The following is a 23021-nucleotide window of genomic DNA, read 5'->3' on the forward strand; positions in this document are numbered from 1 at the left end:
GAAACTTGGTCGGTTTCAGTGCCAGAACTATATTATCAAGTTTGCTGATGTAACTTGAGTATCAAGAAAATTGTCACACTGTAGAAGACAGTTCTTCATAGGCAAGATCCCAGAGTGATCACAACCATGTGACAAGAGTGCTTTTGATAGCTGGTTTGTGTCAATGATGAAGGAGATGAGTAGCCATGACATGCTAGTTGTCATGTTTTAAAAATGGATCTCTTAATAAAATCCCTATAACATATTCCTATCTTTACACTAGTTTTTCCTACTGTATGTATTATGTCTGTAAGTTAGAGGTTATAGCATATTCTAGTATAGTATTTTTTTGTTATTAAAAAGAAACATGGTAGAAGACCAATGACTTTGCACATTCTACCTCGAACCAATATGCAATAGAATGCACGAGCTTCTGCAGGGGGAACTACAGGTGTCCTGCTTATCTGACTGTCTGTAAGGCTGATTTTTTAAGTGGGTAAGAGATTATAAAATATGCCTGATAGTCTTGCATACACCAAAAGGCATTCCAGAAAAATATGTTGCGGAAGAAGTGCTGAAAAATCATCTGAGGGCACGAAGCCCTTTTGTTCGATGCATTTACTCCCGTACACTGACATGCCCAGGAGAAATGGGTTTTACAGTATCAGAACATGACAAATACTTTTATAAGACATATCAAGTCAGTGTATCAAAAAAACCCAGTGTCTTTCATACAGGGAATTTCTTAAAAAGAGGTAATCTATCCTCTGTCATCATGCTGAAAATCAAATAGAAGTCTTAAAAACTAAAGCTCTCTCAGCATAAGCTTCTTGTATGGGAAATTTTGCTTCTACTTTCTGCTGGTAAAATGGGCTGATCTGGGACCAAAAAGAAAGCCCAAACTATAAACTACCCTGACAAGACAAGAGATTATTTGTTGAGCCACTAGCTTTTATGGGAAAATGCAAGAGTGAAGAGAACTTACTTCAAAGTTTCAGCAAGGAAAAAGCTCTGCTGTACATCGTCATACGTAGGAGATGAGGAGTAGACATCCTTGACGCCAGAAAAGCCACCACTGACTCGGCAATACTTGTCAATGGCCTGCAAAGAGGAAGGGAAAAGAAAAAGATAATTTAATTGTAGAGGAAAATTTGGAAACATTAAAGGATCAAGCTTGATTAGCACAGCAGGTAGCTCCTTCTGTGCTGTATTATTCTGTTGTGAATCTCCTTGATAGAGGATGCTGTGGATGTTAACAGTTTATGCTGATCAAAAGAATATACAGAAGTAAAATCTCTCCAGGGCCAAGGACACCCCAGTATCTGCCAAACTGCTAGATGCTAAGAAAGTGTTGTCGGGAAGCAGACTTTCCTTCCCGGGTATTTGCTGTTGACTGATACTACTGATAGGACATGGACTCAGCTGACTTCTGCTCTGAGCTGGTACAGCTCCTAATAGGTAGCACTGAGTAGAACATCCATCAGACAACGCCATATGTGCTATGAGGTGCATACAAAGATGACAAACATCCCTGGATCTTGAGCTGGAAGAGTTTGAATAGCTGTAGAAACTCTGTGACTAGTCAGAGGGACTTCCTACGAGTAGGAATAAAACACTGTACTCATCTTTAGTGACTGTTGATTTCATCATATAAACTCTTCTAGCTGCTGCTTTCTCCCCACATTTCCAACTCCTGAATGTGCTCTTCTCTGTTTCCCCTTTCTACAGCTGAAACTCAAGTCAGCTTGTGTGCTGGACTGCAGAAGAGCTCTTTATCTTTAAAGCACCAAGTTTAAATCCTCAAACACCCCATGTAGAAAGGGGCCAACGAATCTGTGATTCACAAATCACCCAGCTAGTCAGCTCCAACACAGTACTGCAAGAAGCACAATGGAAGAGGAGGAGACTGGAAAGAACATGCTAGAGCTCAGAGCACCTCTCGCCTACGCGTTCATTATTCCCCTCACACAGGCGACCCTACGGCACACAAGGATATCAGCCATTAAAACCCTCCCCAAAGAAACGACTCCAAAATGATTCACAGCTTATTTGTGACTCCCTGCTGCTCTGGCAGTGCTTCCTCAGCAGACACCAACTCTTTTAACAGATTCACGCAGTGACAGAAAAGGCACAGTGATGAAGGAAAATGTTTGGCTCAGGATGTCTGTCATTACCAACTACTGAACGTAGCTACCTGTAGTTCAGTAATCCATGATTCAACCCGTTAGCCTGTATGAAGTTTCCCTCCACATGGTGCTTTAGGACCAGATTTTCACTAATTCTGATTTTTGCTAGTTGTAGTCAACAGAAGCTGAGGGCAGTCATGGTAGGGGAGCAAATAAGTTTCAAATGATGTCCCTTTTTATGCATACAAACCAAATTAAATAAAACTTAACTCTTTGGGGTCCTTAGTATAGCCTTTGTGTACTAGATATGCTGGCAAACAAAGGAGAATTTTCCATTGGACACATGTATGAAGAATTTTGGCACATGCCATCACAAACTGGGAGGAAAAGCGAAAAGGTAAATGAGCAAGGTACCTAGGGCAGTAAGTCACAGCACATCAGGTACTACAGCTAACCTCCTCCTAGTATATATTCTTACCCTGTGGAAATGTGAAGTTGTTCATGGACCAAATAATAATTCAGATTCAAGTTCTCTCAGATTTCTGAAGACCAGGATTTTTTAAAGAAGAGGAAAGACTGGCAAAAAGATGGAATGACTGGAATGATTTTTGGCTTTAGAGCCTGAGCATATTCCAAGAAAGGTACAGTCTTGCTTGGCAAGATCTATTTCTCAATGTAATTCCTTATCTCAAGTGGAGCTTTGTCCAAGTTTGGATGGAGTACTTTTATGACAAGTCCTTTTATGTTGGGACTTGAGCCTAAAAGGAGAAGGTGTCCAAATGAATTCTTTTCAGATCTGTTTACTGCTGCAGGCTAGGGTTACACCGAGACTATTCACATGTTGGGATTTAGGTTAACCAGGTTTTCCCTACAGTCTGGAGTGAAAGGTGTATGTGATATGCCTAGCCCAACAGCATCACATGCATGACAATCTCTGCATCCTCATGCACACCACAAGTGATGCCAACTATCACATGGCAGCCAATCAATTAAAAAAAAAAAAGAAAATAAATTTCTTGGCCAGCTTCTGAAGAAATAACACATACGCTGTTTATGGAACCATTTGCACGTTCCTCCCCACAAGTCCTACATCCAATAGGCAGCCCTTATATGAAAAAAACCCACAGAGCCACTGCATTGTTCTTTCTAGTCAGGAAATGGAGTGCATCCTTTTGCTGCTATCATCTTTTTATAATACTGCAGAACATGACCTTGTCTCTATTCCGGAGTGTGGCAAGATTCAGGGGGAAAGCTCCAATGGTAACAATCCTGCCAGAATTTCTAGCATGCAGAGTTTGACCTTTCAGGTGTTCCTCTGGCCAATGATTCAGCAACCCTGACACTGTGTGCCACAGCTCAGACAGGAGAAACTTGCTAGTGATGGGGTGAAATGAAAAGAAGGAACAAACAGCACCACTGTTAGGACACCATCTCCTTCAACTCATTCACTCTGGAGACTGCAGACAACAGATAGCACTGAGATCTTGCTCTCTGCTGCAGAGGTCTCATGCTTGGCTAACTAAATGCAATAGTAGTGAAGCTAGCAGGCCTAGAAGCCTGAAGAAAGAAAATGAGTTATGCTGGTTTTTTTATTTTTCCCCTCACAATCACCAAGTAGTCTTGTATCTTTAGAAATTTCTCCTTGGGGAGACAGACTGGCTAGACTGGAGTTCAGGACAGGGAGAGGATTTATCCTAGTTGATCAGAGATGTAGACACTGCAGGTAGCAATGAGGAGGGAAAAATTCCTCTGAAGGATTGCTATACCGTTATTTGTCCAAATATGGAAAACAAATTGTCATTGATTCAGAGGTGTATGGAATGTCAGGACACTGGCTGAGAAGTCTGGTGCTGTACACATGCTGTTTGAAAGGCGTCTGAAATTTGCAGTGTTCTGCCTTCACACAGACATCCAAGTACTTGCTGTAGAGGCATCCAATTTGCCACCTGGATATGCTTTCACTCGAGCTGACAACCAGTCTCCTTGATAAAACAGTGCTAAATTTATTGCACCCTAGAAGTCCTAAATGGCTGGAAGGTTATCAAGGTAATGCTACTATAATGAGACATTGGTAGGCTGAATAATTTCAGGATGGCCTACCTGATGTTAGTTCCAGTTATGGAAACACACGTAAAAAATATAGACTAATAAGAGGGTAACTGACAACAGTCAGCATGGTTTTACAGAACACTGTCTTGTTTGATTTAATTCTTTGAGGTCTACAAATTGACAAATAAAGGTAACTGCAGAGCTGAAATGAACACTTCTAAAGCAATTGGCATGGTACCATAAGATGTTATGATAAGACAAAGCAGCATTACACCATATCAATATTACTATCTTAATTTAAAACTGACTGACAGTGCTCTAAGAGTGAGCTGGCAATGTAAAATCATTACCAAGCAGAGCTGCTTCTCACAGAGATCCACAAGGAGCAGTCTGAAGTTTTATCCATCACAGCAACAGTGCTGCTGGCAAAAATGACAGAAGGAAATAACAGCAGTGTAATCTGGCAGTAACTGGGGCCCAAACAAAATGAATTTCCTATAACCAGGCACATAATCCTAAATCTAAACATAAAGGGTGTATAACTGCAGAATCAGATTAGCCTGCAAAGTAGACACACTTCAAAGAATCCAGTGTCCACATGAGACAATCCAGTGTAAGTTCCTGCTAGGGTATTGTGGCAAGTGCACACACAGGGACAGTGAACAGTAGCAGGGTTATAACTTTAATTCTGCACAGAGTCATGGGTAAAGTCAAAATCAGAATATGCAATTCTAGAATTAATTTTAAAAAAAGGTTGATGAACTGATGTGGGTACAGACATTTGGAGAAAACGTTTTACAGCGAGATGTGATACAATTTGTTTAGCATCTTAAACAGACTCAGTAGTAAAGCTTATTGCAATCTGTGAAAACTCTTTGGAAAGAAAACATCGGGGAATAAAAACCATTTTGTACGGTATAGGAGGCCATAGGAAAATCCAGTGATTGACAGCTGAAACTAGACTTGGGAAATAAGGCATGTATATTTTAACAGCACACGTAACTAAACAATGCAACAAACTACCAAAAGAAATGGATTTTCCAGGTCCCTTTATTCAAATCAAGAGTAGAACAGAAGAATATGCAATATTGTACTCTTGCCAAATACATGTCTTGGCTCAAAACTGATTCAAAATGAAATTTCAGGGCCTATGACATAAGAGAAGGTCAGACTTGATCTATATTGTTTGGAAAAAAAAATGGAGGTGCATCTAGATCAGACCACAGCTCCCTTGGTTCCTCTGAGGGTGTTTTTATCATAATCTGTGACATGATTCTATGATATGATAGGACCTCAATTTTGTGTTGACTTCAGGCAAATTGAGGACTGACAGTAAGATGGGGTGCAAAGACCTACAGCTCTCTACTTAGTGAAGCAAAGTAGACAGAAAAGAGCCAGGCACAGGCTGGAGATGAAAGAAACATGGGTTCCCAATTCATGGGTTGGAAGCTGTGACTACCACAGCTGGTGAAGAAAGCAGGCACAGTTTTTATGAGCATACTGTTGGCATAGTGAGGAAAAGCCACACGTGCAACCACGTAAGTAGAAACTCTGAACAAATTCTGCAGTGTCTGTGGTGCAATGCCACTTAGACAAGCAATTCCCCAACAAACAGTTGAACCCCTCAGTCACACAGCTTAGATTAGTAACTGGCTTTACATTGTAAAGTGGTGGCTCTTACTGCTTTCAAACAATTAACCTAAAGAGGATTTTAGTAATTTTCTGTATTTACTCTGAGTATCTTGGATGCATATTTCTGTAATAATTCAGCCACCCCCCATCATTCAGTTTGTCTAGCCCAATACAACTGAGATCTTGTCTCCAGTGCTAAGTACATTATTTGGGAGAATTACCCTTTTTTTATTGCAAAACAGATAGGGAACCTGTCACAGGGATTTATGACCACTGAGGGAATATAATTTCAATTTCCTGTTTTTTTCCCCACAGACATTAGATTCAGAGAGCTGTATCAAACCAGGCCTTGGTCAAAGCACAAAATCTGCACTAAAATGCTTAAGTTTTGTCCAAAATTCTAGCTAATAAAGCCAGAAAGAAAACTGCCAATGGTGAAATAGATAAAGCACAGTACAAAGACCTGCATACACATACAATCCAGCCCTCTGTGCAAATCCCCACCAAAAAGGCAGAAAGAGATCTGGGCTGGGAGTGCTAGAGAAACTTAAGTAATGCAGTATATTTAAAAGCCATGTGCTTCTGCAATGCATCCTGGATCACCTTTTAAGAGTTCTTAAAATGACAGAAGGAGATCTCTAACATATTGGTGAACTGACCCAAATCCATTTGGGTAGGGATATATTAATCCACTCAAAGAAGCAAACAAGACTACCAAGAACTCAGTCATCAAACACCAGGTTACACCAGGTTCAATATAGAAAAACAAGACCATTTAGAACTCAGAAACAAACTCCGTTTTCCAAAAGCTTACAAGAACTACTGGATGAAGGAACTATCACTCACCATGAGAAGCTGGTTACACAGATTTTAAAGTATGCTTCAGTGGCTGAAAGGAAAAAGGAAAGCAAATACAGACACTGCTGTACAAGAGCAGCAAGCCAACTGCTCTGTGTCTCACAACAGATTCTTCTCTATTTATAAATGGAGAAATAAATGCAACCAGAGCTGTGCGTGGTAGGGAAGAAGGAAAAGTTGTGCAGGTGTGAGGAGTAAACACAAGAATTTATTTTCTATATGCAGGGAACAGAAAACACTGGGGAACAAAAAGCTTCCCAAGGGTCTGCATTAGTATAACAGTGGAGTAAGAAAATCTGTAATTGTGGGAGGGAGGGTTATGCAAAACCATTTATGAAGAGTTCAAAAATGTTTTACAGCTCTATTGGATAAAGAAATTTTGCATTGTGGAAGTAAGCAAAAAAAGGCACTCTGCAAGGACAGAGGCACTTAAGCACATTGGCTCCTTGACTCACACAACTTCGACTCAGGTTGACAGAAGGACAAAATAAAATCCTGCCTTGCAAAAAGAGAAAATTTGAGGCTGGGGAGAAGGAAGGGAGGGTTTGGTTTAAAAGCATTAATGGGGACCAAGATATGAAGGAAAATGGAGAAGACAAATGCAATCCAAAGACATGCTTTGCAGCGTGCCTAAGAGACAGATCCTGGCCTGAAAAAATTTACATTTGTAAATTCTTTAACCTTGTACCTCAGCATGGAACATCCAGCCATAGCTTCTGACAGGAGCTGGTGTTAGATCAGCAAGCATCTGTTGTACACACACTGACAAGGAGCGGGTTATTAAATCAATTTCTTTGTCATATTAGAAACTTGCATAGCTTAGGCAAGAGAGATGATGTCACTCAACCTTTCAAACATCGTGAATACAAGAATGATACATGTGGAACCCCTCTCCAAAATAAGGTAATGTTGGTTATAACAAAACAGTCTACAAGGCAAAACCTAACCAAGACTAAGACACAATCTTAAAATATTTGGACTCTTCTATGAGGGCACTGAGGGAAGGACAGGGATGAGCTCAGCAAAATATTCTGAACATGCCTTTATCTTCTACCTGATGTAGAAGATAACTGTCTTCTTATCTTTAAATGTTTCTTCTCATCTCTGAAACTGCCTTTGAGCTGTTTTTTCAAAGACTTCTGGAGCTGTAGTAGGGAAGTGGAGGAGCTCTAGTAATCCACAGATCTTGAAACCGACCAGAAAACTACTTGCCCAGCCAATCTGTTTTGCACAAGCCCGATACAGACCAGCAGGTGGGAGCAGTGAGAAACATGAGACCAGAAGAGCCTCACGAATTCAGCCCTAGGAAGCATTTAAAAGTCTTTTGGTTATTACAGATAATTTTTACAATTAGAATATGGTATTGTCTTGTCAAAATGAAGCCTTGTTATTAATCTAGCCCATAATCTATGGCTACCATATACAGGAGTTAGCCATGTACATACATAGGATGAAGGAAGGCCATCACTCCACACCTTTGTAGAGTCCTACAATGAATTTGGGCTTCTGCAGGTCAGTACAGGCATTTCCACAGAAAGCATTTGCAATACTTGGGAATTTGATTTTAAAAATTCAGCAACCAGTTCTAAACCCAGGAAAGCAACTACACAAAACAAGCACACCAATCTCTAAAATACCTTAGCAACTTTTAACTTTTGCCTTTTATACCATTACTTATTCACTCTCTTTTATGATCTACTACTTGTGATGCTGTAATGTTTTAACTATGTGAATCTAAAGACTGGCAATTTTTCTTTCCTTCCAATCAGACAATTAAGGGAAGAATAAGCCATGATGACAACTCACATATATACATATAAACACACGCATACATATATATGTACCTGCTATCTAGTCTACAAACCATCTAAGAACAGTCATCCTACCATTTGTGTTTTAACAGCTGCCCAAGGAGAAACTGTAAGAACAGCTTTGCTTTTTAATCTAAACTGAGTGCAAACACATGCTTAACAAAGTTATTTATAATACACTTTCATTTCCCAAGATAAATTACCTCTCTCAGGGGTTGTGGACTACTGATAACGGCAGGAGTCAGGACCAGTGCATTCTATTTCCATGCCTAAAATTCATCAGCTATATAATGCTGAATGCATCTCTCATCTGTGCATCTGATTCAGCAGTTGCAAAACAGGAATAATTGTGCACACCCCCATATGTACCCTGGTTTACAGGAACTCATGAAAATCAGCTACCATTTGGAGTGTTTCAGTATGACAAGATTAAAGTGGCTACAGAAGAAAAATACTTAGAATTAAATGACTGACAGACAATTAATAGAGTTACCTGTGCTGCCTCCCAGCCCCACTGCCTGTACTTGGGATCGTGGGTGAATCTCCACATATACCAGTAGGTCTCAATCACCTCTGGTCTTAGGATGTAATACTTCTCATTCTGCCGTACTGCCACCGCCTCTACACCACCATCAAATTTGAATGCTTCTGGACCCAGCTTTAATGCTGTGGAGGAAAGAACAAAAGAAAAAAAAAAAAAGGAAAAGAAAGAAAAAATTTATTCCTTATCAGTCCTTGCAGGAAGGGTGGATAGAAGACTGCTATATCCCAAGCATGCGAGAAAAACAGAAACTAGTTTTGATTTTAAGCAGTCTCATAAATACTTCCTATTTTGAAGGCCTGTAATTTCTTATGAATAACTTCTCCAATTCCTGTGAGAAAACTACTTATCTTGACAGGAGCACAGTAATCCTCTTGAAAAGTAATGAAAAGCTAAGAATATAAACACATTAACACATTCAATTATAGGATAAAATTAAAGAGACCAACATCAGTTCTTTACAAGCAAAAGGGAAAAAAAAAATGGTCAGCAGAGTTTTGATGTCCTTTGATCCCATTCAGCATAACAAGAAAATACCTTAGAACAAAATCAGGTACCATCATCTCAAACAACCTACATCTTTATCCAAACTCTCTTGGTCTAGGGAAGTGCTGTCAGGCCACTGTAACTGACGTGCTTCATAATGGGATCCTCAAAAAGGTTTGCAACTAGGTGATGAAAACTAAGCCACACCTGAAAATAAATCTCTGAACTAAGACATTCACTATTACAGCCCTTAAAGGAAGCTGTAATGGCCCTGTGTCAGCCTCTGGAGTATTATTCAGATACGAAGGAGGTACATGCAGAAAACCTTTCTATAATATGAAGATGTAATTTTTTTTTTTATTTTTTTTTTTTTTATTATACAGCAAAACATTATTTCTAAAATTTAACATAAATAAGGCACTCTTATTTACAGCTGCACCCCACTCTTTGCTTTGGTAGAATGTCTTTAAGCTGCACTCCAGCTCTAAAAATTATTGCAGCAATTAATCATGTAATTCCTACAGGCTAGAGGCTCTAATTAACCATGGCCTCATGAGACTGAAAGAGGAACTTTAGAATACAGCAATGAAAAATATAAGCACCTCTCAGTGTATGCCACATCAGAGAAGCTCAAAGAAAAGTTCCTTAATCTTCTTGTTTCAAGGGAGTACGACTCCGGGTGCAAACACAAAAAAGTGCCATTCTCTGCTTTAGCCATACACATAAGGAAAACTCCACCATGATATATTTATGTTACTTCTTTCAAAATGGGCCCTTTTACCAGTTTCAGTTAAAAAAATGACAACTTTTACTGCAATATCAATGAGATTAGTTTCAGAGTTCTACCTATCCAAAATTAAAAAGATAAGAGTGACCATACTGGACCAGATGGAAGGTCTGTCTGTCTAGTATCATGTCTCCAACAATGGCCAAAACCAAACAAGGATGGGGAAGAGCAAGAACAGGCCAAATACATGAGATACCTTTCCCTAGCTCCTCTACCAGTCTCCAACTTTTTTGAGCTCAAGGCTTCTTCCAAACTAGACATACTTTTTTTTTGTGGTCAGATTTAGATTTATTTCCCAAGTACTTATCGGGTGATTCCTTAATTCTGCGTAAGTGTTGTGCATCCACAACAACCTCTGCTAAGGGGTTCCACAACTCTCACACCTCTTTGCTGTAGGACCACTCTTTTTGTTCTTTTGCGTTTTCAGCTTGGTTCCTACTAGACTCATTCAATAGTCTCTAGGTCTTGTGTTGGAGAAGAGAGTGAACAACTTATTCCTATCCACTCTCTGTAGTCCCCTGATGATTTTGCAGATCTGCTGCACCCTACCTAAAATGTCTCTTTTCCACAGAAAATAACACTATCCCATGCAGTTAATTCCTTGATTGGAAACTGTTTCATACTTTCAGTTTTCCTTCTAGCCTTTCTCTGCAACTCTTCCAATTTTACTATATCCTTTGTGAAATTGGAGGACTAGCTGAAAACAGCAGTAAAAGTGTGGACAGGATTAATATTGTGACATAATGACATTTTCTGTTTTCCTCTTTCTCATTTTGTTTTTCCTGAATGCTACTGAGCTGACATTTTCATAATCTCAGAGCAATTTCCCAAGTTGTAATGGTCAGTTAAGAGCTGATCATTTTTTATGTGAGGTGAGGAATAATTTTTTCATAGGTGCCTTCACTTTACATTTAACTACACTGAATATAATTCAGGAATTTATTATGCAATTACTCAACCTCATAAGGTCCTTGTATAATTTTTAAGCTATCTTTCATCCTTAATACCCTAAATAGCTTTTTTTAGTTACCATCAGCACACATACCTTACTGTTCCTGTAATTTTCCTGATCATTTATATATGCTTATATATGTATTTATTTGTGTATATGCAGATGCATATATTAAATGTAAGTATACTACACATTTACACACAACTATGGAGATATGTGTATAAATATATGTCAAATATATCATAGTACCACTGGTTAACCACTATTTGTCCATTGCAAGAGCAGATTGTTTTGCTCTACTCTATTTTTTGCACTACAACAACTTTTTCTCTCCACGCAGGTACTTGCTGCTAATGCTGTAGCTGCTTAGTATCCTTAAAGGGCCTTAGTGGAGGACTTTTGAAAAAGCTTTTTGGAAGTTGGGTAAACCATCTCAGCTGTATTATTCTTATCCATCAAAAAAAGCTGGATTTCAGGCAGCTCTGGTGATGATAATCACCTACAGAAACTGTGAGACCTTCCCTTGCTTTGTAGACTGCTGATGCATTAGATATGGAATTATTTACTCATCATCTACTTCTAACGTTACTGGGCACTCCTAGAAATCATACTACCCAAGGATGGGTGACCCCTGCATGTTGTGACAATCACAATGAATTTTTATCTGAAACCAAGGATGTAAAACTAATCACAGCACTTCTATTAACAGCTGACTAAAGTAAAGAAGCTACTATAAAAATAGTAGCATTATTCTAAGCAAAGAACTATCTAAGGCTATTTTACAACACCATAATGGTCACACTTTAATACACATATTTAGTATTAATGGGGTTGATAGGCTACAGTCTAGGCAGGGAAAGCAGACAAGAAACAATTTCATATCACAGTGCAAAACTGCAAAGCCAAACCAGTAGCATTTTAAAAGAGATTTTGTCTGATTTAAACCTGACTTCAATGGGAGTTGTATTTAGCACTCCTGAAGATAAGGGCAAATCCTCAGGCTTCCAAATAAATATTTATGATTCTAATTATAGAAACAATTTTGAAAGTACTGGTTTTTTGGTTTTTTTTTTTTTTTTTTTTTTTTTTTTTTTTTTTTTTTTTTTTTTTTTTTTTTTTTTAAACCCCCAGTTTTTTTTTTTAACTCAGCCATAAATGCATATTTACCTTAAGACCACAGTCAATTTAGCAATAAATTTCCTGGACATTAGAAAGTATTCTTAACTGTAATAATAATTTCTAGGCTCTAACTCATATAAAATCTGAAGGAGAGACCCTCCAAGATACTTTTGTTTGAGACTCTTGGAAGCACTCCATCAACGTATATTGTTATTTTATATTTCTGACAAAACCAGTTATTCTTATTTCTACATCTGTGCCTGTTTAGCTGTTTAGTGAGAGTCCTGAGACAGAGACAGTATTTACTCATACTCTTAAAATGTCTCAGCTGAAGTCTTAGTTATCTGGCTTATTTGGAATCAGAATTGTCACATGTACAAAACCACTTAAAGCTTACCCAGATTCTGAGGACAGTTCTTGTCCAAACTTTAAAGACCGGCAAAAAACTCCATCCTAAAATAATCAGTCTCTAGTCAGTCAATACTTTACATCCTACCAGCTAATGGCTTGGAAAATTCTAATATATAAGTGATGGTGTATTTTACTAAAAATACTGTGTGCCATGTCAGCACGTGCTGCTATCTATATAGAGAATTTTGCTTATTAATCTAACCTCTACAATACCTATGAAAGTTAATTTTTCAGATTGATTTGTTAGTGGTCTTTCTATTGTTACAATTTCATTGGACCTATTTTTGCATTACCAGTTATTTTATGCCTTTGCAATGTTTCTCAGTGGCACATGTTAAGCATATAAAACAAAGAACTAATCCTCAGCAACTACAACATCTGAAGATGTGCAAGTTTAAATGTCGAGAAACCTTGCACCATAAGCATATGAAGCTGTGTTCTTTTAGCCTTACCAGTGCCTCCTCACAGCATTATGATTCCTTGTGCTCTGCTGGTACGTGGGCATAAAGATCAGAGCATGCTTCTATCTTTGGCTCTCTCAATCTCCTTTCCAAACTGAGAGCGCACTGGACTACAGAAAAATCTTGAACTCTCCAGTCATATGATGGGAGATTTAGGGTGTCTGTGGCAATAACCTGTCAATAGGTTATGGTATAGAAAAAAGCAGAGTAGGTAGGAAGCAGAGGCATGTGCTGATTACACATCACAGGACTATTGACTTTGACTCTCAATAAAATGTTTCAAATTCTTGGTGTTTCCAAGCAGTGCCACACGTATTCACAATTTCCTGAAGAGAGGAAAAGCCTCAGGGGTCTCCTGGTGAGAAGCACAATGGATCTTGGAAACACAAGCCCCTTGCTCAGAGGTAGATCAGAATGACATCTGTAGCCCTTGCCTTCACCTTCCAAAGACCATCACCTTCCTTCAGATGGTGAATTAGAAAGGCATCCTTCAGAGAGTACTACAGACTGACCCTCAGCTTAAGCAGAATTTACAGGGATTTTTACAGAGCCATGGAAAGGGCCTGACCTTCTCAGGACATCCCTAGCCTATAAGTCAGGAGTCTGAGGTATTCTCTCAGATATTGCTGGAGAACATGAATAGTTGAATCCAGCTATCAGAGAGACTGTGTCCCTGCATAAATCTCTTACTGATTACATGGCTGTGATGCCAGTTGTATTTCCATGGGCATTATGTCCCACTGACATCATCTGTCATATCACCATGTTTATTTATTTATCCAAGATATGGAAAGCATACTTTCAAGCCAGAATTTCAGGAGACAGTATTCCATGATTTATAAGATAACAGTATTGCAAAGACAGTAGCAAATACAGAATTTAGTCTGCCTGAAGCTTTCTGAAACAGCAAATTATTTTTTTTTTTCAAAACAGGCTTTCATACCTGCAATATGTGCAACAGGTTGCTGACAATTGGTAATTAATGCCCTTCTTTTCCAGAAGTGCTTTTATTCTGTGAAATTCTGTTTTGATTTTGCTCAGACTGGATCTTGAAACAGCTTTGGTTCTTTTTTTTTTTTTAAATCTCATATTCAGCCTTTATGGAAATTTAGGTTGCTTTATAAAGTAGCATTTTTATAATAAAGTATTATAAAACCAGGCATATACTACAGTTTATTATAACCAACCCTGAGAAGTCAGGAAAGGACAGATCTGCTAGGTTTTATCTGAAGAAAATAGTTCTCTGTCTTCAGCACACAGCCTCAGCACCCTCCTGTCTCCTCCGAGGACACCAAATGGGGCAAAAGCTTTCCCAGGGCTGTAAGAGAAAAACATCAGGCTCCCTCCCCTTTGCTGACAGAAACATAAACCTATCAGCTGAACCACTGTAACTGTCTGCCCTCTGAAATAGATTTACCTTCCTGCAACCAGCTAGTTCTGTCATTAAAGTGTACAATTATGTCTCAAAGCCTGCTGTTAAAGCATAATGAAGAAGCTGACATTTTGCACATAACAATTCTTTATTTCCTTTGAAAATCAGTCCAGGCAAAAAAAACTCAACCAAACAGAAAAATCTACATTCCTGAGATTGCACGAATGAACAAAAGAAAACTGGGGCATTGCAAATTTATAGCTGTCTGTACAACGTTCAGTGTTTCTTCCATGCATGTGTTCAAATACAGCCATTAAATACATAAGCAAAACTTCTATGCCCCCTATCTTTTGACTTATTTAGGGTACAGTGTAAACATCTGAAGGAATAAAATTAGGACTGCACAAACAACAATTTAGCATTGCTTATTTTTAAGTGTTGAATTCAACACTGAAGTGCAGTTTTTCAGACTGCAACAATAGCTAGTATGTCCAACCTTTTTCCTTAAGCACTCTCAAATTATTTTTCCTTTTTTTTTTTTTCATGCTCTTGCTACCCAGGTAAAAGTATCACTTAGGCAATTTAATTCTTTTAAATTACAGGGAATTATACAATGATACTATATAATCTGTGGCTTACCTGAATTCTTAAAACTGCTTGAGTTTTAGTTACCATTACTTCTGCTAGGAAGTAATTTCAGAAGGTCACTTCTCCAATGGCTACAAAAAACAATTCCAATTTCCAATCTACATTTATTCATGGTGAGCTTACAAATCTTGCTCTCGGTACAATTGTGTTGTTTATATCTTAAAGCAACTCTATTTCTTTTCAGCATTTATCCCCAGAGATGACAACAAATTTATTCCCTTCTTTGGCATTATTTTTCTAGTCTGAGCAGGCTGACTTCTCTTATTTTCCCACTGTAAGAAAAGGGGTCTGTTACTCTAATAATTCTGTTAGTCCTTCTCTTGCCTTTTTTTCTGCTTGAAATTCAGATTTGTACAGTATATTCTGGATGACAAATTATACACATCTTCTAAGGCAGAGTTATATTCTCTAATATTCTCAATATTCTCTAATCTCTGCTGAAAATTCATCTGATACAGACTAGGGCTACACTGGCATTTTTCATCTCTGTGTTTAGAGAAAGAGCTGCTTTTTTTCTAGTGAATTTCTTATTTCTGACAGTCCAGTTCTCAAGATTTTCCTGTTTACTATTTTGAAGCTCTTCCATTTTAATTGTGTCTTATGACTTTTTGGCCACTGAAAGTGTAATCAACAAACTTTAATTTTATGCATCAAGGTCACTATTAAAGATGTAAAATAAACCTGGTCCAAAAGACTGAACTTGAGAAACTTCCAGCCCAACAATGAAGTCTGATACTTCCTCCTCATTAGCCAGGTCTTGGCCATTTCAGTTTGCTAACTAACTTTTATCCTCCCTAGTTTAATTGTACTTACCCAGAATATACTACTACTAAAACCAGTAAAAGGTGTATTTGCAGATTTTTCACTTTGCATAACTGTAAAAACAGTATATAGGAAATGAAAAGCTGCCTTATATATATGGGAGGACAAGAGTTCACCACATTCCTTTCTCACTGTACCCATATAACCTATCTTAGAAGACTGATCCAAAATATAGGCATAAATGTGCAGGAACGAACATTCATAAAGTCTGACTTTACATTTACTCACCTTGATGTAGATCAGAAGTAAATACATGCATGTTAAAAAATATGCACTGGAGAAAACCAGTGCATGTTAGACAAGGCATAGGTCCAATAAGGAGTCTTAAGAATAATTATGACAATTTCTGTATTTCAGCTAATGAAATAACTAGAATAGCAGTATATCTTACTTGTCCTGTCATATGACTCATGACACGTATGTGCAATTTCAGCTCCAAGCTGCAAATAATGTCCAGCTTTATCATCTCTGGAACCATCTGCTCCAAGGGCAAACATTCCCCCTGCAAAGCAGGTCAAATGGCCCATCTTTCTCTCAAGGTGCCCGTTCTTCCATTCCCCAATGAAGGTCAGTCCTCCATTGGACTTTCTGATGAGATGTTTTTCTATGGCCTAGAAGAAGATTAAGACAACCTTCAAACAGTGTTTCACAAGCACATTTTACATATTAACTCTCCTTCAAAGAATAAAATACTGTTTTCAAAACAAAAAGAATTTTCTTCTTTCAAAGTTTTTTTTCAAAAAGACTGAGAGAGTTGGGGCTGTTCAGTCTGGAGAAGAGAAGGCTCCGAGGTGACCTTATTGTGGCCTTCCAGTATCTTAGGGGGGCCTACAAGAAAGTTGGGGATGGACTTCTTAGGCTATAGGGTAATGACAGGACTAGGGGGAATGGGGCAAAGCTGGAAGTGGGCAGATTCAGGCTGGATGTGAGGAAGAAGTTCTTCCCCATGAGAGTGGTGAGACCCTGGAATGGGTTGCCCAGGGAGGTGGTTGAGGCCCCATCCCTGGGGGTCTTTAAGGCCAGGCTGGATGAGGCTCTGGGCAGCCTGCTCTAGTGGGAGGTATCCCTGCTCATGGCAGAGGGGTTGGAACTGGGTGATCCTTGTGGTCCCTTCCAACCTTGACAGATTCTGATCTGTTTTAGCAGAGGACTTCAGAGCCCTGATGGCTTAATGGTTGGACTTGATGATCTTAAAGGTCTCTTCCAACCTAAAGGATTCTATGATTCTATGAAATTCACTTCCAAGCAATATGGGAACAAACAGCCCTAAGAGTATAATGTCAGTGCACACAAAAAGTACCCCAACTGCTGAATGATGCTAATGAGAACAAACTTAGGAAAATCATGACATAGATTACATTGCACTTTTAGCTGACAGTTCAGCACATATTTTATGGCTCAATGTCTGTCCACCTGTTAACTCTGAAGAGTATCTATTTGTTCTGCTGTACAGTCTGTGTGTACTCAGGAAATCCACAATGCATTGGAAACGTTTGGCCAGCAACACTTGAAAAGGCAGCGCCCACACTCTCAGTCTGCCTCTGTTAGGAAGTGATGGGAACGCTCCAGCCACCTTCTAGCTGCTTCCCCATGGCAGCTTTCTGACTGCACATGGTCAAAGGATGCCTGGGGGTTAGAGCAGCTGTTCACAAAAAACTTTTTATAGGAGAGGCAACTGTTGGTTTTTCTTTGCACATTTGTACCAATCTATGTTGTTGCTTGTGACTTATAAATGGTATTCTTTTGGTAGTAGGAAGGAGAATATCTGACCTGTCTTTCCAAAGTTTGCAAACTACATGGAACAGCACATTTACTCAGGGCTTTTTCAGAGAGGTTCAAAATCCCCACCTATCTACTGCAGTACTTACTATCTTTACCATTAGACAATTTTTCTTGTAACTGGAATCTTTAAATTAAAATTTGAGTCTTATAACAACAAAGACAATTATCTCCTTTACCATGGAGACATTATTCCTATCTTGTTTCCAGACACCTTCTCTGTACTTCCACACATAACCCTGTGATGTGTTCATAACTTCTTTCAAAGTTCATGACCTGTGACTGGTCAGAGTACTGCATGGCTGATTAGCACTGAAGGATTAAAGTGCCATTAAAAATGCATTTACTTCTCTCCTTGCCGTCTACAAGATCAATTGCAGAAGTGAATTACTCCCCCTCCCTTTCCATTACTTCTCTGGTACCTACAACAAATTTCACCCCAAATGTCCACAACTGTATTTTGCACTTAAACTAGATACACCAAGAACACACAGGCAGAGGATGCCACGTGTAACTAAAGCAGTTATTGTGGATGTGGAGGTCATGTCTACTGCACACAGTTGTGTTCTTGCTACCAACACAGTGCAAACTATGCAGACTCAAGCAATAAATACATAAATTAATCACCCTGCAACTTGTAATACAGCTTTAAAAGTGGACAATGAAAAAGTGGTTCCCTCTAAACAAAAAAGACTGGCTTTTGTTTTAAAGAAAATGGACAAACAAAAAGCTTCAAAGTTTTTTTTAATTTCTGTGACTGTAGTAGGAACTTCAACTTTTTTTTTTTTTAATGAGGCTTAAGTGATACAGGACTGTTAAAGCAGCTGCATTGTATCCATCTGATAACACAGAAGTCCTCCATTCGAGTACTGAAATAATATCTGACAACCTTACAAAGTTTTCTTCAACAAAAACATTTTCGAGAACAAAACCAGTGAAGTTACAGTTAGAAAAGGCAGAATTTATAGGATTAGGAACCTCATCTGGGGAAGAGGATAATATAAAAGTGAATCTGAAACATTTATGTTGTTGTATAGGTATGTGTTTCTGCATGGTTTTCTGAATATGCTCTTGAAATGATTCTTTTCTGAATGGTTGTAGCAATATGAATCCACACCTTAGACATGTAGCCAGTGAAATCTGGCAGTCCCCATACGGCCAAGGTGCTACTAGCTGAAAGCCAAGGCAGTGAACTACAGGGAAAAGACCGAGTTATCATAAGTAGGGTCCTGCTCCTTACTTGTACTGGGGACTAATCCATTATTTAGATGGTGAAATTTCTCCATTGTTGTGTTCTGAAGGTAAAGAAAGAGAACTGCTGGTCTGCAATTCTTGTTCGGTTAATTTCTTCTATGATGCCACTGACAGATTTTAAGTTTGTGCTTATGGCAGGATCCAGCGTGAAGAACACAGAGATAAGTCACAGAGCAGAAACTACTAAGTCTCTGAGAGCTGCCAGAGTGGCTAGCAATCATGTAAATTGGCATTGAGAATTAGCACAATGCCATGGCTTCTGCTGCTCCCTGATGAGGAAAGAACCTTACCTATCTTCCAGTTGATGTCAGAAGGAGAAAAGACTATCTGGAAAGTCCACATGATGATGTTGAAAACAAAGTTAAGAGGCCCATCTCCTCAACATTTATCACATTTTTTGGGGGAGAAAAAAAAAATGTGCAGATGATATTTAAATTGATGGAGCTATGTATAGTGATAAAGGAAAATTTAGTCCTGTAAAATCATTCAGAACAGGTGACAAAATGGGTTTTGCTTGAACAATGTGAGATAAGTATAAGGTCACAGACACTGAGGAATCAGGAATGTAAATCACAGTAGTAGAAAAGCAATAAATAAAAAAAGACTATAACTAGCTTCAGAGTAAAACCAATGGGAAAGAGGATGGCTGTGAGGAAAAGGTTAAGAGTGCAAACACAGCTCTTGGCTGGATGAAGAGGAGACTGCTGAGAACTCAGGTGATGACACATTAGAAGAACCATTACATTCTTGTCTCCCTACCGAAGACACTGGAAAGTACTTCCAAAAAAAAGCTCAAGAAATAATTCAGTATCTATTTTATATCACAAAACTGATTAAAATAATACTTTTATCTTTCATGAGAGAACACCTACCATACCTTTTTTAGTAGCCAGTTATATGATGCAGATAACCCTTTAAAACAATATAAGGAAGCAAAAGTTCAAGTAGCTGAAAAGTCAAATGTAATCGAATTCACATCAGAAAGAAGACAAATTACAGTTTCAAAGCAATTTTAGACTAGAACTTTCACCATATATCTTTCAAAATGTGAATTTTGAGAAGTCCAAAAGCAAGGGCTTTGCTTTAGAAGACTGACTGCACTAAAACTAAGCTGTAAAAGCTTGTGTTGAAAGAAACATGTTAGGCACATATCTGCACTGGGACAAGACTACATGGTGCCTGCTACTGTTGGCAGGACAGCTACCTTGACTTAAACTTGCTTAGTTACTCTGTGTGTCTTAACTGCAGCATAGGCATGTTGGCATATATGGGCAGAAGCAAGCCTGATGGAAGAAGATGCCCATGTATGGGGAAACTAAGAAGGTAACAGCTTGAGCAGCATAAAGCTCAGAGCTATCACTAAAAGATGCCCACCCCAAATCCCACTGAATCATCCTACAGAACTGCCTTGCTTGGGCAAGCACCACTTGATCCGTATGAGGGAGCAAGACTGTATCACAAAGGAACCACAGAGCAAGGAGCAGTTATGAACTACATTTTACAAGATAAATATGCAATATAACATTCAATTGCTTTAGAAAATAATTTAAAGAATAAAACAATTCAGGACTTCAATTCAGAATTATTTTGAATGCTGGAGAAAAGTGACTTGATCATTCTGCACACATCTTAGGGTTGTTACATCTCTTTCTAAAACTATGGTTTGGGCTTTTACATTATACCATTTTTGACAAGCTGATTATTTTTAGCACAATAATCTGCATCAGATGTATTCTACAATAATACATTTTAAACTACTCAGAATGAAAGCTGGTATTATTCATCACTTGATTTCTTAAAACTTACATAATCAAAACAAGTCCTACAGTGGTTTGATGTTGAATTTTTTTGTTGTTTGGTTTGTTTTTTTTAAAATAAGTGTTAAAGATGGATTTTAAGTTCCGCTGTATTGGAAAACTCAATAAATTATAATCACCTCAATTGCATCGTCGTACATTTTCCTTGCCTCTGTGTCCATCTTGTCTGACATAAGCCAGGCTTTCAATAAATATTCATAAAAACTGTCTCCCAGCCCGCCCACGGATGTGTGATCTGTAGGAAGGAAAGAGGAAAAAAAATAAAGGTTGAAGTTGTCATGTAATAACACCTTAAATATATCCAAAATATAAACTTAAGTTTTTAAGGTCTGCTGTTGTAGAATTATCAGTATTTTAAGCCTGTTTAGCAGGACAAAGCTGCACTGTATCCCCTATCCTCTCCAAATGTACTTCACAGGCATGGAACCTGCTGCTTGTTCTTCACTGTCATTATTCACAGGCTATCCCTCATACCAAAAATGTAATTTAACTTCTGGTTTTCCTTCATTCCACAGTATCTAATTGTTTTTCTGCTAGGATTTGAGTTGGGGTTTTCTTTTGTTCATTTGTTTTAATATATGTAAGAAAGTATATACAAAACCCCACAAGATCTCTGTAACCAGGAGGCAACCAGGTCATATGGCTGGCTATGAACTGCTATGCAGTACACAGAATACAATCTTTCCAAAAGAATTTTATTTCCAAGAAGGTAAATTTCTTAACAGACTAAATAATTTCTTTTTTAAGTAAACGTTCTTACTTAACTTATTTCAGTCAAAAGGAGGCAAATTGCCTTTGCAGAGTATAGCACAAGCTCTGCTCTGTTGCACCATGCCTGAGCAGCCACGCAGAGCTATGCCATGTGCTACAGGGAAGAAGGCTGCTTGACTGTTAGAATCCACCACCACATAATCTGGACCTTCTAACATGCACTGTTTTTTTGTCATCTTTTGTTTTTTCTTGCAGAGTTGCCTTTCAGAAGCAGAGTCATTGCTATTCCATGCTGACAGACCACATGAGAACTACCTACGTTTCTCTTTGGGTGAATTATCATACCTCCCCACAAAAAGCCTACTGATGGTCTGACTCAGTCTTGGAGCTCGTTTCAACCACAGTAAGTGCTCCCTCAGTACACCCTTCATTGAAAAAGCAATACAACCTATGAGGTCTAACAAGTGACTCCAACCAGAGCAGCAAATAACTTTTTCTTTCCCAACGTTACAACTCCCAAAATGCTGGCACCACAACAGTCTTAGTCTTCTGAAGCTAGGCAATGGAAATGTGACCACCTTTGTCACCATGCCAGAAATTCACTGCTGTAAGCACAGCTGTTATAGCTGTGCAAGTTCCCTTTTACCAGGTGAAAAAATGAAAAGATATGATAGATCCTTTTCCAAAGTACTCAAAAAGTGAGGATAGTCACAGTCTTTCTGGGATAAGGGTGTAAAAGAGAGGTTGGAGCTCTCCTTCTGTTCCTTTTTCCTCTAAACACCATGCCACCCCAGTATGTCTGCTTCTCCATGAAGATGTGAGTAGGAGTTCAGAACTGGTAGATGCTCCTATCCTAACTCTTCTAGCTGCCTCTTGACTGCTCTACTACTTACCAACGGACTTCTAAACAAAGGAAGGAGCAAGTGGAAAGCTGTAGCTTTCCCATTTCATTTCAGGTTGTGAATTTAGGGTAAATCACTTCATGCTCTTCTCTCATATCTCAGTATCCCCTAAGCTGCCTTCTCTCACCCAGCTACTCAGCAATTTAACTACAATCAGTTTTTGTAAGCTTTAAGAGGGCACCCAGGTCATGAGTCACTTTCTTCCACAAATGCAAGAGCTAGAAATTACTCTTTCATTGCACAGTTACATTCTCAAGTAGACACAAGAACTAAGGGTCTGTGGTTTTCAGAAAAAAAACATAAACAAACCATCCCCAAACTTCAAAGTTACAGCTCATGTCAGCACTACTCTGGGACCGTTTTCACAAGATAGACAGCTTATGACGACTTCTGTTAAGCTGCTGCCTCCTCTCAGCTGAGCTCTGTGACTTGAATCAGCACAGCTCCTCTGCTGGATTCCTTTCACAGATGCACTCCATCCCCAGCCACGACCGACCTGCCGAA

At 38.7% G+C, this 23021-nt stretch overlaps 1 protein-coding gene across 1 annotated transcript in view; it reads right to left on the reverse strand.

The window, feature by feature from the left end:
* Positions 1-924: 924 nt before the first annotated feature.
* The window catches only part of MAN1A2 (mannosidase, alpha, class 1A, member 2), a gene marked incomplete at its 5' end in the record, with an annotated part of 56624 nt that continues 34527 nt past the window's right edge, over positions 925-23021 (reverse strand). Inside the window, 4 exon segments of the mRNA XM_008939126.1 lie at positions 925-1080; positions 8949-9121; positions 16446-16665; positions 21024-21139. Of these exon segments, the coding sequence (XP_008937374.1) occupies positions 925-1080; positions 8949-9121; positions 16446-16665; positions 21024-21139 (665 nt within the window).

The sequence above is a fragment of the Merops nubicus genome, unplaced genomic scaffold (assembly GCF_000691845.1).
Source record: "Merops nubicus isolate BGI_N331 unplaced genomic scaffold, ASM69184v1 scaffold15950, whole genome shotgun sequence".
Lineage (NCBI taxonomy): Eukaryota > Metazoa > Chordata > Aves > Coraciiformes > Meropidae > Merops > Merops nubicus.